Raw genomic sequence first — 17,458 nt, forward strand, 5'->3', positions numbered from 1 at the left:
AAATCTTGCCTAAGTGCAGACAGTGTTCCTTATTCTTTGAACCTATGTTCATAAAGGAGGTTCCTATCTAAAGATACCCAGACTCTTAGGTATGATGGAAGTGCTGGGCAYATCTTTTACTTTCTTAGTTTCTTAATCTACCTAGGATATATTATATGGATATGATCATATCATACAAAGTAAAACATACTTTTTGGGTACCTGGCACTTGAGCTATTTTCCACTTGCAAAAATTCAGAAGACTCATCTGCGATGTTTTCTGATTCTGTATCTTCTAAATCTAGTGMAAGCTAAATTTATTTAAGTTGTTTAAGTTGTAGTGGTTGTTTGTATATGCTGAACTCCTCTTCACATTCTACTCCTATTCTGTAATCTATATCTAATGGTTATTGTACACTACTTCCTATGTTATTCTATATATCATTCCTAGGTCTAGTAAAACAATCCAGATTAAATGGTAGGTGTGCAGTGGTTCCTGGGACAGTGGCAGAGAATTTTGGACTGCCCTGTTTCTCAAGTCACTCCCCATTTCAGTGGAAGCAACATYCCCCTTTGGAGCTGGAGTGCACTTGAGTTTTCATTTGTTCCTGCTTCAACACTCAAACCAAAAGTTTTCAAGTACAAAAAAGATGTTATCAAGGTTAGTGTGGTCATATTCTGCAGAGTGTTTGAAGGTGCCGATAGCTGAACTCCAAATGGAGTTCAAGCTCTGCTGAGAGCAGATGAGGAGTTCTTAGATCTGCTTTGCCTAGAAATTATTTGTGTGATCCAAGGGAACAATATATATGTTTTTTTCCTTGCATTCTGGGTGCTTCTTAAGGTCTTTGAACAGTGGGAACTTGACTCCTTCACCAAACTGAAATAGTTGAATTTTGATAGTTTTTCTGCAAAAAAGTAAATTACAGCTGTTCTTCTGGAAGTGGTTAAAAGCTCCCACTATTCAGTCCGTAGTAGGTTGGCACCAACTTGTGCCAAAAGCTACTGTCAGTGAAATAATGCTGTTCCTAAGAAGTCATGCTGAAGCGGTGCCAGTACAAACAACAGATCTGCAGCTTTTCAAACTGTTCAGGTTGTAAGGTAGGCTTCTTAAATGAAACCTTGTTCTGCAGCACAGAGGCTGCTCCTACTCTTTGAAAATCTAGGTAAAAAAAGCAAGAGTTGATAGTTCTATTGATGATTAATTGCGTTTTAAATGTCCGGCATCTATTTATTTGACCTTGAATTGGGACTAGCTTGGGGATTTGGCAAATAGCCGGAGTGCTTGTAGCCCTTAGGGTAGCCAGTAGGTGCAGACCAGTAGGTCTCCAAGTGCTTGGCGGAGGGAACCAGTCATTTCCATTGCAGACTGATGTACAGGAAGGCAAATGACTTGCTGCCAAACCCATGAGAGATGCAGCAATTCCCAGATACATTGAACCGTCTGGTGCATTGCCCAGTAGGTCAAACAGTCTTTGCAAAATCATACTCTCTCTCTCTCTCTCTTTTTTTAGAAATAAAGAATAAAGTATTTCTACATTGTGTTCAGGYATCTCAATTTGCAAATGCAGAACACATCTTACACCTCAAAAGAATAAATGTGCTCTACTTCAAAAAGATAAGGCTTGGGGAATTACCAGGTGACTTATATTTTGTACAGGCAGTGGTAAAAGTGGAACTCTCTGAAATAAATAAGAATAGGGACATTAAAAACATACCTTTGCTTACTTGCAGTTCATGGACTATTTATGTGTAGCTCATGTAAGGAAAAAGTTCCCACAAGTACAGGCATTTCTCACATAATAAACTAAACTGATATAATTTGCTGCAAGGTATTTTCATAAATCATAAAGAAAGCATGAATTTTAAATTTGTCTTTTTGTACTTCAAACAATAAATTGAAATCTATAATATTGGGTCTTTTTTTTGAATTGCTTCCGAATAAATGAATATTTTAATGAATTTTCTCATTCAGCCATATATAGTTCATACTGTCATTTTATTTCTTTATTCTGCTAGTATTGTTCAAATTTGGTTTGCTGAATACTTGCTAGCATTAGAAGTTTTGTTCTTCAGGCTGCGGACAGGTGTTCGCTTGAAGGGCTGCAGCAATTTTCGATGTTTCTGTGCTTCGGCTGCTTGTTAGGGCTCTTYTGTCGGGGGCTGGCGTCCTTGCAGCAGGCTCATCGGGGCAGTTCGCGGGAGTGCTCCCGCGTCAGCGTTGAGGAGCATCAGCTAACTAACCGTGCTGATTTTGCCTGACACCAGATAAGCCACACGTGAATTTACATCTGCCTGATGGGTGGTTGTTAGCGACAAGTGAGCTGATTGCTTTTTTAATTGATTGTCWTTTTCAAGGTTTTTATTAATTATTTAATCTCTGACTAATGTTGGTTGCTGAAGGCCCRGTTCTGACACCGGTATTTTCTGCGGTAATGTTGATGCGGAGGAGTGCGCCTCTGCTGTCCCAGCAGCCGCGACATTGCTTTACCGAGGCCTCAGTACCGGCTTGTGAGCGCAGGAGATGGAAACCCGGTAGCAGAGGACTGTGAAGAGAGTCAGCTCAGTGTTACCCATGAAACTGCGTGTTTCCACCCAGGCCTTGTGGTTCGTCTTGTGATCGAGGGTGAGTGCTGCTCTGCAGCTCCCTGCTCCAGCTCTTGGAGGGGGTGCCACCTTCCCTGCTCTTCCCACCCTTCTCCAAGCACCGATAGAAATTTTAATGGGTTTTCTTGTTTGGCAGGTAGAGCAGATGGCGGAGGAGGCTATGAACAGCAGACGTAATGACAGGATGAAATGTGTCATTCCTCCCTGGCTGTGAAGCCTCCCCCACCATGYGGAGGGGCATGGAGATGAGTATTAGCAAGCCTCCCCTCCTCCCCCAGCAAATTTAAATCATGAACCTGAGATTTTATTTGCAGGAACCGCTGCACTACATACACATACAGTTGCTGACCTGCATAGAAATAATCTGAACTACTGCCAGCATGATGGTTTAGCATGATAATTCAGAATCTAGCTTTGTCATCTTATTTTTGGCTTCCTTTTTGTAACTTACAGCCTTATGTTTTTAAAGGCTTTTGCGTTAGAGAATTGTTTCTCTCACAGATCACTCTTCCCAGTTTCTTTGATATCTTGCAATAGATATTAGAAGTATTTTCGATAATGAAAAAAGTGTTTTCAAAACTAGTGGAGCTCTGCAGGATCAAAGCTTCATGACTGAATTTCTGAGGTGGTGATAATGTTAGAAGGCCAGATAGGGCTGGCTTTCCAGGCAGATGTATTTATTGTAATAGCTCTGGTGAACATGTGGAGATCTAAGTATTTGTTGTTAATGTCATTCTGAATTTTAATTGAACAGCTTGGACAAGAAAGAACATATCAGGGACAAGTGTGGTTGTTGAAGGAGCTGATCAATGTGAAAGCTTTTTCCTTTTTGGTTTGATAAAGTCAGCATCCCAAGCAAGTATTTCATTAGCGAAAACTTAGATATGATTTGCATATCAAGAGATGATAATAAATGAGATTTAGTATAGCTGTTTGGAGGGAGGCAAAGGAACTTTGGGAGATAAGGAACTTGCCTGCAGTGTCTGGATATGTATATATGCTTTGGGGTGTGAAACTTTCCCTGAATTTTCGTAAGTACATTAGTTGGACTGACAAATCCTGCATATTGGTAAGCCTTTATTCTCTTCTCTTACCCGTTTACCATAAATTTGAGAGTAGAATAAATTCAATATTATTATTATTATTATTGTAAGCCTTACAGTTAATTAAGAGGTGTAAGGATTGAGAAAGAACCAATCAGTGCTGCTAGATATCCACTTTATGTAGATGAGATGCTACCTGAAGTCATTGGGTTGAAAAGAAGAGCTCGACAGAGATCAAGTGGTTTTAGAGGATGCATCTCTTTAAAAGTAGAAACCATGCTGTGTTTTTGACGAGAGACTTTTCCTTTAAATTTGTCTTCCATGATGCCATTTTGCTGTACTGATGATGACAGCCTCTACCTTGTTTTTCCCAAATTTGTTTCGCTAGCGTGTGCCTGTGAGTTGGRCTGCCTGGCCCAGACCCCCTTTGCCAAGCTGGGGTGCCATCCTGCTCTCTGTTCTTCCTTGGAAATGTGTGCTGACAGGGTATTTCGGTGGCAACACCAGAACTGTGCCAGAGGTGCTTTGAAATGCTTTTAAGTGTGCAGACGATCCACATTTTCCTTCTAATCTCTCTTTTCACTGTTTTGTTAATAATTTCATTTAGATCCATATGAAAAGAAACTGTAACCTGCCATTGGGAACGTCTGTTTAATTATGGTATAAAGAGTCCAATGTGCATTCTTTTGAAAGGTCCAAACAGTTTATTATTGCTAATAATTTCTATCATTAGAAATACTAATTGTTGTGTAATATTTTAAATAATCATTAAAAAAATAGCTGCATGGTGCTCTTCAAAACAAAACAAAACCAGATGGTCAGGAGGATGGTGGTAGATTACAAAGAACATGTACTGTATTTATTAGGTGCTGACTTTTAAAGGAAAATAACTGCATACATTTTGCAAATTACTATGACAATCTGTAAAGTGCCTGTTTTGCATTGAGGGGGAAAAAAGGATGCTGGTTGACTGTGAAATGTTGCTGACTGTCTGAATGGAAGAGTGAAATGCACTGGGAAGCTTCTTAGGTGATACCAGCAAAAGTATGCATGAAACTGCCAGCTATAACACAAATGCTGCATGAAAGTTAGTCAAATGAAGGACCACAAATAGTTAAATGTATTTTGTATAGTTTAACATTACATAAAATATGAAAAAAGCAGTAAAATTCTGATTCTTTCTGCCTTTTCATATTTAATAAGTTCTCATTGCAAGCATTCTGTTGGCATCTGAGTTTATCCGCTGTATTTTAAAAGAGAGCAGAAAACACGTTTAAGCTCTCTTTCTACATTGCAAGCTATGGTTGTAGCCTGTTCACTTTGCAATTGGTCTTTGGCATTAACTGAGATGGGACTTCCGTTGATGGCCTTATGTGAAGATGAAGGTGTGAGGTAGAGTTTCCCATTGCTAGCTCTCYGCTGTGACACCTCTAATTTTTGCCTTGTCGTCTTTTGTGGTTATAGTTCACCTCCTTTYCATGTTAATGGAGCAGCGATGCTGAAGATTTATTAGGCACATTTTATGCCGTAGTTCCTTGAATAGTTTAAGTGGGCACGAACGAGTGCTTCCTCTGGGYGCAGCTGTCCTGCCTGCCTGGCCTCCGGCTCCCCGCCTCTGCCTGAGCCCCCGCGGGCGACCTGGCTGAGGGGAACGGGCTCGCTTCAAACCGGTCGTTATTTGCGGGGTTAATTTGAAGCTCTCAGCTCTTGAGGCTGGTTTGCTCCACAGCCTCTGATGCRCTGGCATTAGAGCGCACAGCAGGGAGGTGGCCGGGCTGGGACGGAGCGGCAGGAGAAGGGGGAAAGGCAGGACCCTCTTGTCAGCAGCCTCATTTGATGGTACTTTAACCGGGTCATGGAAATGCACCATTAGCAGATGTCTCCTGCTCTCTTGAGGAGCATCAAGTTTCTTTAAGCCAGCCGTTCCCGGCTCACAGTTCACCACTCCTCCCTTGCTCTTCGACTGATTTGGTTTCAGTGTCAAAACCCGTACAGCTCTGTTCAAATCCATTTGAAGTCCCGGGCTGTGTTGATGCCTTTCTTGTTTGGAACTGGGTGTATCCAGGGCTTTCCTCCCATAACTGGACTGGGGAAAAGGGAGGAGAAAAGAGGGCCAATCCTGCTGTAGTTTAATCTATAAATTCATTTTTCTTTTGTTTTGGGGTTTTTGGGGGCCATTATAACTGGGGGAAGATAGGGACAGGCAAACAAAATTTGCTTGTGTGCTAAGTTGCACTTTTTGTTAGGATGCGGAGGCTTTAAAAGTTTTTAAGTGTCCAACTTAATGTTACAGGTTAACTAGAAAAAAAGAGTTTTGTTTGAAGCATAAAAACATATAGCCGTGTTTAGTTTGTTAGGTACTGGAAAATACTGAAATGCTTTGGACATGCATTGCTCTAATGCCTGTTGTCTCAAAAGTAAGTCTTTAAACCTAGAAAACATAGCTGTTCTTTACAAAGACAAGCAATTTCCTCCTCAGCTCTCTTTCTGTTCTGGTGGAGGCGAGAATAACTGTCATTAGTGGGCTTCACTTTTGTGAAATAACCATTGCAAGTTCCTGTTATACAGAAAAAAGGAGAGAATACATTCTTCAGTTTCCCTCCACTAAATGACCCATTTAGGTATCTCCAGAGAGCTTTTTAGTCTCACCTGGGAACCCTAAATTGCAAATTCTGATGAATATGTATTTCTCGTTTTATAGCTTTTTGACCTTTTTATGCTACATCTAAATGTATGAAGTTTAAGAAGACCAAATAATTCCCTTTATAAATAGTTTTATATTTAATCTGAAATAAATATTAATGGGAAGAACTGTTCCATTGACTGTTCTCCATTATCCCTGAGTTCTGAGGGTGGGTTTTCAGAGGAGCAGTGGGGGAAGGTTGTTTATTATGGATATTATTTGGCAGAAAGTCAAGCAGATTCTACAATTTCATATAAATTATATCTGCTGAAAGTCAGCTAGCTTCAGAACCAACTCTACTTGCTGTACCTTAGCAACCAAGAGCAAAAATCTGTTGCCACATGGAAACGGATTGGGATTCATGACAATACTCTCTACATCCAGCCACAGTCATATTACGGTAGCATTTCATGTATTATACACGGCACCTGTATCTTATTTCTGCTTAAAAAGCCTATCGTTTTGGCAGTGGCAAACAATAGCGAATGCAAAAAATTGAAGGTGGTTGAGTGACAGCCCAAACTGCTGGGTAATTACCTTTCCCTTCCCCCACCCCTCGCTTGGCATGACTAAGCGGTCGGAATAAATGAACATTTATCCTGCAGAAATTGCTGCTTCCTTGGGTTGCAGGTGACGGAGGGTGTGTTGGGAAGGTACAAGGGAGCCTTGTTTCAGGATTCATTTTCAGAGCAGGGCTGGAGCAGAAACTCACTAATTATTTTAGCTCTGTGCTTACTGTTAGCAAATCCAGCAAATCTTTTTGAAGAAAAAACACACTGACATCCATTGGTTGCATGAGTTATGATAGTTTCTGTCATTATGGCATTATCATTTTCATGGTTTGTAATGAGAGAAGGAAATCTGTCTAGAAAAAAARTAATTACTTTTTGATCTGTATATGGAGTGGGAGAGAAGCCTGAGGGAAATTAAGCAAATAGCCCGTCTGGATTTTTTGTTTTTTCCTCAGCTATGATATTATTAAAGTTGAATGTTGAGTAGGGAGAGAAAAGCACATTTGATTGTATTTGAAAGTGAATTTGGATTCAGCTTTATTTGTGATCCTTTAATGTGTGCTGTCTGTGGTGGTTGGAAGGTAGGAACTCTTCCAGCGCGAATACTTGTGAAAGTGCATTTTAGGCTTGGATGCTTAAATGCTTCTTGGAAATCAGTCTGAATGCGTAGTTTCCCTTGCAGTCGTATTAGCCTGTTCAGAATGTGTTGGGTAGTTGCTGAAATCCCCCTGCTGGGAACAGAAACAGTCTCATTACCAGGTAGTACCACATGCATCTCAAAATTTGATGAATTGTTTTCAGGCTGTTTGTATTTAGAGAAAGAAGCCCTGATGTAGCACAGCGCTGAAGCATTTGTTTAATTTTAAGCATACTGAGTAATCCAATTTGGAATGCATAAATGCTTTATTAAAATCTTTAGGGACATAGTGATAGTGCCCTGAAACTATGAATGCTTATTTGCTTGTATTTATACACAGAATGTTTCTGGCACTGCTCCTTGATGTGAAGTTGATTGTGGGCATGTTTGAAAATTAAGCCCTGATCAAACAAACAAATATGTGAGAGTGCATTGTCAGCTGACAACAGATGAAGTTTGATGGCTCATTACAAACTCTTAATGTAGCCTCATGTACAATTTTTGATAACATAACTAGTTAAAAACCTTGTTATTTGAAAAATTTGGAATGTAGTGGAAGCTTAAACAATTTGCTGGAGAGGAGGAGCCCTGTTTCTGTCTTTTCTTGATTTAAAATTTAAAAATTTAAATTTAATCTCCTATTCCTTTTTATAAACCTTTTACATACTTAATTTAAAAAATCCTTACTTACCTATTTTTTGCCAAAGCTTTCTTTTCTTACTAAATGCACAGCAGTATCAGAATCTCTTGGAAGAGAGGCAAATCATTTAGATCCTGCATTGGAAATTGGTTTGAATTAGTTGCTGGCTGCTACTACTGTACTAAATCCCAGCTGAGAAGAGCACTTGTTGAGTTGGAGCTCTAACCACTGCAGTGTTTTTTTTTTTTCTTCTTTTCTTTCCTTCTGAGGATAATGATTAAATTGCTGCAGATGTATGGAGCTTTGCTGATGCTTCTGTGCCTGCACTGCTGGCAAAGGCAGGAGTAGCAGCAGTCGTTGGGATGGCTTTGGGAGAAGGCAAAGCACAGGCAACTCAGGGGCAAAGTCATCCTAAATAGAGATGAGGCCAAACCAAAATGCCAAGTCTGAAACCTAGGAGAAAATTCAAGTGTATTTCCAAAGATGAGTGAGTCTGAAAACATGCTCTATAATATCCCTTGGTTAGAACATTAAGTCACTTGTAGTAAATGCAGAGGGAATTGCCATGGTGGAGCTAGCTCAATACTCTGCCAAGTAAAGAACCCATAATCTCCCAGGAACGTAATACTTGATGTTTCAGACAAAGACCAAAATGTCCTCATTAGTGCACTTTGCTTGTTGTGTAGTGTAATGTGGGAATTCCTTTCCAAGCTTTTCAAAAATCAGATCACATTCCTACATTAAAATATTACCATCCTTATCTTTGCATGCTTAGCTGAAAATAATGGCTTGGCTTGATTTAAAAAGATTATTCAGTTGAAGCGATACTAATTTAAAACCATATACAGATCTTGCTCACTAGTTAGTCATAAATTAGCTACCCCTTTTAAAAATCTCACTGAAGTATTTGACTCTTTGGCTAAAAATCCCATAAGCTGATCTTACGGACTGTCAAGAAGATGTCCATCTAGTTGTTTTCAATTACCTGCTAGTGATTTTATTCTAATCCTCTTATTCTCTTAACATCATTGCTCTGCCTGCATTTCTAGTAATTTTAAATATTACAGTGCAATCCTTTATAATTTTCTTCTATTTTAGACTAATTACCTGTGGCATACAACTAACCAAGTCAGAGCCTAGCAGCCATATTCGAAAATCTTATCCTGTGCCTCTCCTGTCGCAGGCAGGTCATCTCCCCAGACTCAGAGATCATCCCCATACYGTGTTTATACTTCATGTTCCTCATCACCCTATGCAAGACATCAGCACCCTCCCCACCTCTTACTTCCAATTCTCTGTATTTCTTCTCTGTGTTTGTATAAATGTTTTATTTTGTGTATGTGTGTATGTTGTGGGATTTTTTTGATAAGTGCAGCAAATTAAATGCTTCATCCTGACAGCTGATGAGGAACTTTGAAGTTACTAGTATTGCCCTACTTGCCAAAGTTTTATTGCTTGGTGCTTTTGACTTCATATGATGTAATTAATGTCCTCTGATATGTGCTGCTTAAGCAAGACTAGTTACCTTAGTGGTTAAGGCAGTAATCTTTGGGGAGTGGGACGTTTGGACCTCTAGTCCCTGCTCTGTATCTATTTCAAGAAGCCTAAGTGTGAGGGTACCAATTTCTGCTGAAATTAACCCATAAAGAGCAACTACAGGCCAAGATAAAATGTTAGTGGGAAGGTGTTGGGCTCAGAGTACCCACAGGGTGTGCTGATCCTGTTTCGTGGTGTCTCCACTCTTGCTGCGCTGCGCTGGCTCCCTGCTGCCAAACGAGGGAGGTTTGGTTTCTGCCCCCCTCCTCTTTCCTCCTTTCCCATCTTCCCTTCTCCCAAGTGYGTTATCCAGCCCTTTCCCCTTACATAGGCTCTGGAGCTCACTGAACTCTTTGAGAGCCAGTTTAACTTACTGAAATGCCATAATGTTTTTTGCGGGGCTCTTTTTACAGATTTTGTTTTACTGCCTCTTTAGTGGCATAAGTTGGCTCATGGAGGGATCTGGCGGGTGGCGTGAAGCAAGTGGTGGGAGCACGTGCTCGCCTTCTGAGTGAGCCGTCTGGGGAGCAGAGCCGTGCGAAAAATAATCCCGCCAAAGAGCAAGGCTTTCCGCACGGCGCGCTCCCTGGGATTGGATGAGCCTGGCGCTGGCACAGGGGAGGAACAGGCAGGTGAGGCCTGCGGGGCTGGTGTCCCCCCGTCCTGCCCATGCTCTTGGTAGCCCTGATTTCCCTGCTGGAATGGGGCAGCGGCTGGGGTGAGAGGTTACGGTTCGCTCTAGCATCAGGGGAATGAGCTTGCCCACAGTGACGCTGTTACGCCAGCCCCGGAGTTGAGTGAGGAAGGGAGGAAATCAGCTTACGAACTTGGGCTGTGCTGCTGCAATAACTGAGGCTTGTTGAATGAAAGGCTTGGAAACAAGACAAGGGCAGCGTCACCACGAAAGGCTGCTGCAGACAGGGGTGTTAATGACATGCCCGCTAGAAGAAGTGGGAGCTGAAGCAATGTCATGTTCTGGGGACGTATTTGTTGGGTATGGGTGAGGGGAGTGGAGCTCTTGCGTTACAGTATTTCCATACTGAGCCATGGTTACACATGCAATGTGAGACTGTACTAGCAGTTGTGACGAGCACAGAGGTGCAAACAGTGTTGCATACTTCCATGCTTTGTCATCGTTTCCCTTCTGTTCCTGAAAATACAGGAACAAGAGTATGGGGGTAGGGAGCAGGTGGTGKTACTGAAATATGGATTCTGTAATTCTTACAGCCTGTGAAGGATGATTTTTTTTTTTTTTATGATTACACTGTAGCATGTGTGAATTGGATCCTTCTCAAATAYGGAATTAATTAAGTTGCCTGTAATGAGGGTTCACATGAGCAAGCACCACRTAGTCCTCCTGTTGTTCTGCCAGTGTACCTGCACAATTTTTTTCTATTTCAATTCCAGACTTCTTTTAGGCGGTACTTATTTGTGTGTTGTGTGGCTTGTAGTAAGCTGGAAGTTGCCAATAAGCATCAGAATAGACCGTATCTTGTCTTTTAACACTGACAAGGTATGGAAATACCATGGTAAAGAAATATGGAATAACCTGGCTCCTGTATGGGTTTATGCTGTCTCTATTTGCCTTTCAGAATTGTAGCTCATCGTTAATATTATAACTAAAACCACAGTCTTCACTGAACATCAATAAGGTTCTGGCATTTTCTTTTCCCTGCAGTGAAGAGTTATGTCATCCTCCTTTCCACCTCTTCAAACATGAAACCTCTTTAATTTTGTTGAATGATCTCTTATTCTCATGCTACATGAAACAGAGAACAGAAATTCTCCCTTTCCTCTGTGCCGTTCTTTATTTTGTATACCTACATTACGTCCCCTATAATGTCTCCTTTGTAAGGTAAATAGTCACAGCCTTCTCTGTCTCTTCTCATCCTCATCAAAATCCTTTATTGTTCCTGTTACTATTGTTGTATGAATCCCCTCTAACTTTGGATCATCATTTTTGAGATGCCGTGACTGGTGCAGCATGTGATGTGCCAGAGATACTGCTCATCTTCATTAGAGCAATATTACCTCCCTGTTACTCACTATGTTATTGCTCACTTATTCTAATACCTGGTTTCTTTTTTTACTACAATTCAGAATTTCATTTATAAGAGTGATCTTCCTTGAGAAGTATTCTGTGACCCTGGGGTATCTTTACAGCACTGATAGAGTTTGTTTAAAAAGGTGTAAGAGCCTGTGTAATCRTGTTTCTCTAAGACAATCTGCTTTTAATGCTGAGCTCATCTGGATACTATCCTTTCACCAAACTTTGTAAGGTTTCTCTTGAAATTCTTCACTGTCATTTCTGGTCCTTACTGATCTGAACAATTAATTACGTGTTGTCTACAGTTTGCCACCTTATTACTCATCGTCTTTTCCAGATCTAGAAAAAAATGCAGTAAACGATAGGATCAAGTTTAATAAGACTTTTTCCCTGATGTGAAAAAATCTAATTCGGAGACTTTGGTTATACTACTCAGATGTTTGATAAATGATTTTTATTCAGATTCCAATATCTAGGAGACCTACATTGCTACTACTTTTTTGTTGTTGTTTAAAAAAAAGAACAAAACTAAATCTGTACCAAACTCTCTTTCAGACCCTGTCCAGAAGAATTTCAAATCCATATTTGGAAACACCTTCAAACAAGGTACTTGTCAAACTTTAATTTCATTTTATAAAGCAACATATTAGGAATCTTTTTGTTTTGCTTCAGTCGCTTAACCATAGCTTTGAAGACATTCGTAGAATGTGGCCTACAGTTAAATCCAGTTAACATGTTATAGTTTGTGCATGTAAGAAACTGCTTGTATCTATTACTGAATTCACTAAACTAAATTGTATTAAATCCCAATGCACACTTACTTCAGAGGCATTTAAACTATTGTCAAAACAGTTTACCTTAGTTTTGCAGTATTTTAGAGTTTGAGAGCTCTGTTTTTGCATCTCTCAAGACTTTACTGTCTCAGGTTTATTTTATGCTCCTTGAAAGATTCAAAATACAGCAAGCGAAAGAGGTGAAAGCGAAGCTTTCTTTTTCTTTCAAGTGAGTTATTCATATTTCTGATACCTTTGTTGGAACTGTGAGGAAGCATCATTAGAGAAGTTTGAGTTAAATCTGTCAGTAAGGGGTAATATACAGAGTCCAGGTAGAACACACGTGTATGGAAGATGGACTTAAGTCCTGTTTTGAAGGACTCGTTTGCAGCCTTAAGGTGCAAGGTATGAATCAGGCGCGAGGGAGCTCAGAGACGTGGCCGTTCTGAAAGACGGCATCCTTGTGGCAGCKTGCAGGTGAACTGACCTGCAGCTGTCAGAGAATACCTCCACAGTTTSTAAACAGCAAGAAAAAATCATGAAAGAGCATCTCAGTGTGTGTTAGGCTTGTTTAAAACCGTTACAGAATAATGTTTTTTTTTAATTGTATTTCTGGTTTTGCAGYGGTAATACGATCTTTTTGCTTTGGCAGAATAACACTTGTTTTCATTTGACTTTGTCTAGTGCTCAARTGTAAACTGACAGTAAAAATCTCCATTTTTCTAAGGCAGCAAACCTAGAAGTAGACCAACCCGTGGAGGCATATGCAACCCTGTGATACGACTGGGTAACATAGACACTGGAGTGCATTTGCTCTGAGACCCTGAGTGTTTGCTTGTTGTTTAGCAGGGGAGAAGGCATTGCTCAGAGGCASAGAGTGTATAGTGGCAAGATAATTTACTACTTTGGGAATAAATCACTGTTTGTCACAATTTTCAATTTCTCTTTTAATTCAGATATACGGAGAAAGTTCTTCCTGTGCTGGGAGAGCTCTCAGGAATATTTTTACGCTACAAGCTTCTGACCTGATTAAAGACAGGGTGTACCTTACTGGAATTTGCAGGTAACTCACGATCGTTCACGTTAATTAACTGGGGTGGGTTTTTGTTTGCATTTGTCTCTGCTCTGATTTGACAGGACAGTAAATGCAAAGAGTGGAGGGTTTTGTCTGTGTTTCCTGAGCATCTAAAATATTTTCTAAAAAAAATTCTTAAAATCTTGTGTATTTTAATATTATTTCTTACGTTATTCTACCAGTTGTCAGAGCAGAGGCCTGGTTGTATGTCCATTAATTTATTTGGTTATGATTTCATATACAATTATATTTGTATGTTCTTTTGTTGAAATGAGTGCCAAATTCAACCCTGGTCTTGAGCTAAAGAGATGAACTGGACTCCAGGTTTTAGTTACACAGTGCTTTTGCACGTAAGTTACAGAATGTTTTTGTAATGAAATTTATCTGTTTGTGTTACGTTACAGCATATTTGCTTCCCCGATTTTCAATCATGCCAAAGTGCACAAGTGTTTATTATAGCACCATTATTCATATCTGTATATAAGAACAAGCCTGAATTCTGATTTTGATGAATTAAAGAAAGTGGTTTATCAATAATGTGCAAGATGAAGTACATCTTAGAGCAACACTCAAGGTGTTACACTTATATTGTGTAGCTGTACTGCTTGTGCCTACACACAGAAAGGAAATAAAATCCAAAATGTTGAATTTTATTTAGTCTTACACATCTTTGGATGACTGCATGCAGCACAAATAGATAAAAAATACTATATACTGTAAAATATGCCATGCAAATTAGATATGTAAAGGAACTTCTGATCTAACACTGAATTCCTGTGTTATAACTAGGGATATTCCACTGAGATTTTTCAGAACACTTTATTTCCTGAAATGAACAAGATCACAAAAGCCAGTAATCAGACGRCAGGTTTGCTTTGCTGAACAGAGGATTCCCCTTGATCACTTAAAATAACTCCGTATCGTTAAATTGCCTGTTAACGGTACCGCAGTGTGAGAAATGAYGTTTTGCATGTTTTCAGGAGAAGCTGTGTTGGATCAGAACTGGTGGACTGGCTCCTGGAGCACTGCCCTTTTGTTAAGTGCCGATCTACAGCAGTTGGCGTGTGGCAGCTTCTTCTGGATATGGGAATTGTGTTGTCAGGTCAGTGTTGTTAGCACATCTAACATAAGGAAGGTTGTCAGTTTCTTCCCAGATAGGATGAGAGTTATGTTTTTGATGGAAGAGAAAGAAGGGAAAGAAAAAGTGCCGATTGTTTCATTTTTGGTTAAGCAATTTTTTGTTTTACTGTCTATTTCACAGGCTTACCTCAATGACCTTTCATTACATAAATACGAAAGATGARTCATTTTTTTGAGTCAATTTTCTTCTTTTTGCCTATGCAAATGTAATTGCCTATTGCCAGGTTGCAGGCTGTGTGTGTCTGTTGCCTATTTCTTTCCCCTCAAGTTCCTTTAGGTTTATCAAAAGACAGCAGCTCAGCTCTTCCATCATTGCAGATCCTGGATTTACCAGATGACTTCTCTAGCAATTACTGATTTCCCCTTTCTTTGTATTTTTCATAATTTTCGAATACAGTGGATTGAGAGAGGAATTCAGCTCTTTTAGAGTGTTGTGATGCCAGATTCTCCCCAGTTGTCCTCTCCTTCCTCCCAAAATGTAGGGATTCGGTTCTGACTATGCRATTGGTGGTCATTACATTGGTAACCAATCTCTAGACTTCTGTTGTAGCTGGGGCTACATAGGTAGCTTAACTCAATGCATCTCCAGCCCTGAGGACTGTGCTAGGCACTTACCTTTCCTCCTTGCAAAAAAGGTGAGGTGTTATGGCAAACTCCTACTTAGGTAAGGGGACACTGAGCATACTTAGAAGTACTGACCATTACTGAACTTTGTTCACCAAAGCCTGTAACAGATTAGATACTAATGAAGATTGAGGCTCAGAAATCTGACAAGTGAAGGATTTTTTCTTTTCCAGCCATATCCCCTAATTCCAAACTCTTCTGTTGATGAAATACTCAGCAATTTTAGTGCTTGACTCTCAGGAGCCTGGAGWTCTTCACACTGAGGTTTTTGGGTTGCACTGATAGAGTTAATACTAGAGGATAGGATTGCTTCTGGGCTGAGCTTGTGATCCCTTTGCCCTTTATGGWAGTGCAATTTAGGATTAAGGTCACGTGCAATACAGAATGCAATAGGAACAAAGAACTCTTACATAGCAAAGGGCAAAAGGATATCTAATGTTATTTTTTTCAAACAGTGGACAGACAGCTGTATTTTCAAGACACTCATGCTTTCTACCAGTTCTCAGCGGATGAATGTAACTACCTTTTCTGTGAATTTGAGAGAGATGAAGGATGGAAGAATGGTGTAAAGCTCCTGCTTCAACTACTGCCATTATCTCCTCCCAGAATTGACATGTGCAATCTGTAAGTATGTATATACATCTCTTTTCAATTTTTGATGACTATTCTGTAAGTCACTGGCTTATAATGACATTGTTTTCCTCAAGCCACTGTGCAAATGAGGAAGTTTTCTCTCCAGTGTTGGCAGACTTTGTAGGGATGAACTCTTCTATGATATACAYGGCAGTTAACATCTGGGAAAGTCAGTGTTGCTAGATGAACTGGGACGCTTATCTTGAGGTTCTCGGAATATTGTGGTTCTTATGCAAGCTCTGACTTTAGGTTGCTATATTACCAGGGCAAGTTGTTTCACTTTTTTTGWCTCCTCTTACATTTGGAGATTTGACATGAATTTGGCACTAGGCATGCTGTGGAGCTGATTGACTAGCAGGTCAAATGCCTGTGTCCCGGGTCAGGATCAGCTATCAGGCACATGTAGAGGATGGCTAGGAATATGGTGGCTTTAGTTGTCTGATTTGTGTTTGTTGCTGCACATTTTTCAGAGCTCTGTAGTTTTAAATTATTATTCTTTTTACAGACTTTGCCATTTAAGAGCTTCCCTTCTTGTATGTCTCCTCTTCTGCCTGACTATTGAATGTTAACATCCCCTCTGTGCTGATCCAGCTGTGCTCTAAACTTGGTCTATTTAGCAGCTAGAAAGAAACCATAGTTATTTGTGCCACAGTGGGAGGCTAAAATACAGGAAAAAGATGTCAGTGAGASGTATGGAGGCTAATGACCCCTCATGCCCTCATAAATCTTCAGGGGCTGGCCAGTACAGAAAAGATGGGTTGAAGTCTTTTGTTGTACCTAGCATGATGAAGTCTCAAACCCAGTATTTATATTGCTGAGAATTATTACTCTTGCAGTAATAGGATTTATCCTCTTTGATGTCAAAGACAAACTTTTTTCTATAAGGACTTTCCTTCTCTASTTCTTAAATTTTAAAAACATATTCGCTCAAGTAATGGAAATGGAAATGCCKAATGGAAATACTTCAAATGAATACACAGCCCAAAGTCTCTGTAAGATGTTCCCAGTTTCTTAAATTCAGACATTCAGTCTGACTTTTAGAGRTGCTGAACTGGTTGAAAATTTCTCAGTAATTTCTCTGCGTAACTTAGTCCAGAAACTTGATCCCTTCCCCTGTTGTTGAGCACATTCAGCAAACAGAAGTTGGCAGTTCTGGAGTGTGGATTCTCTTGAGGACACATTTATTTGGTCAGCTTGACTGACTGTAGCCAAATGGCAAGGATTCGTGATTGATTTGAGCAGAGGTCTAGAGTGTGATTTCCTAAGTAGATGATGCATATCTTTGACTTTTTGAAAACAAAAATACTTGTATCCCAACCTACTCTGATGCTGAGCACTTTGATTCTTCCTTAAATATCATGAAGATTCCATCTTGATTTCAGTGGGAATTACAGTTTTTGTCATTATCATTGCAAATCAGGCCACTTCTCATGGTTCATGGCTACTCATGCAAAGGCCTTGAACCAAAAAGTCTGACTAGATAGGTCATATAGAGGTGCTATGTGAAGGATGATGGGTAGGAGAGTGTGCTG

At 40.0% G+C, this 17,458-nt stretch overlaps 1 protein-coding gene across 1 annotated transcript in view; it reads left to right on the forward strand.

Annotated features, from left to right (window-relative positions):
- The window catches only part of RAPGEF5 (Rap guanine nucleotide exchange factor 5), a 167,334-nt gene that overhangs the window by 18,114 nt on the left and 131,762 nt on the right, over positions 1-17,458 (forward strand). Inside the window, exons 2-5 of the mRNA XM_085307610.1 lie at positions 12,237-12,287; positions 13,411-13,517; positions 14,510-14,631; positions 15,749-15,917. Coding sequence (XP_085163736.1) covers positions 12,237-12,287; positions 13,411-13,517; positions 14,510-14,631; positions 15,749-15,917 — 449 coding nt within the window. The remainder of the gene's footprint in view (positions 1-12,236; positions 12,288-13,410; positions 13,518-14,509; positions 14,632-15,748; positions 15,918-17,458) is intronic.

Source organism: Rhea americana, unplaced genomic scaffold (assembly GCF_003343005.1).
Source record: "Rhea americana isolate MKP2758 unplaced genomic scaffold, rheAme1 scaffold_26, whole genome shotgun sequence".
Lineage (NCBI taxonomy): Eukaryota > Metazoa > Chordata > Aves > Rheiformes > Rheidae > Rhea > Rhea americana.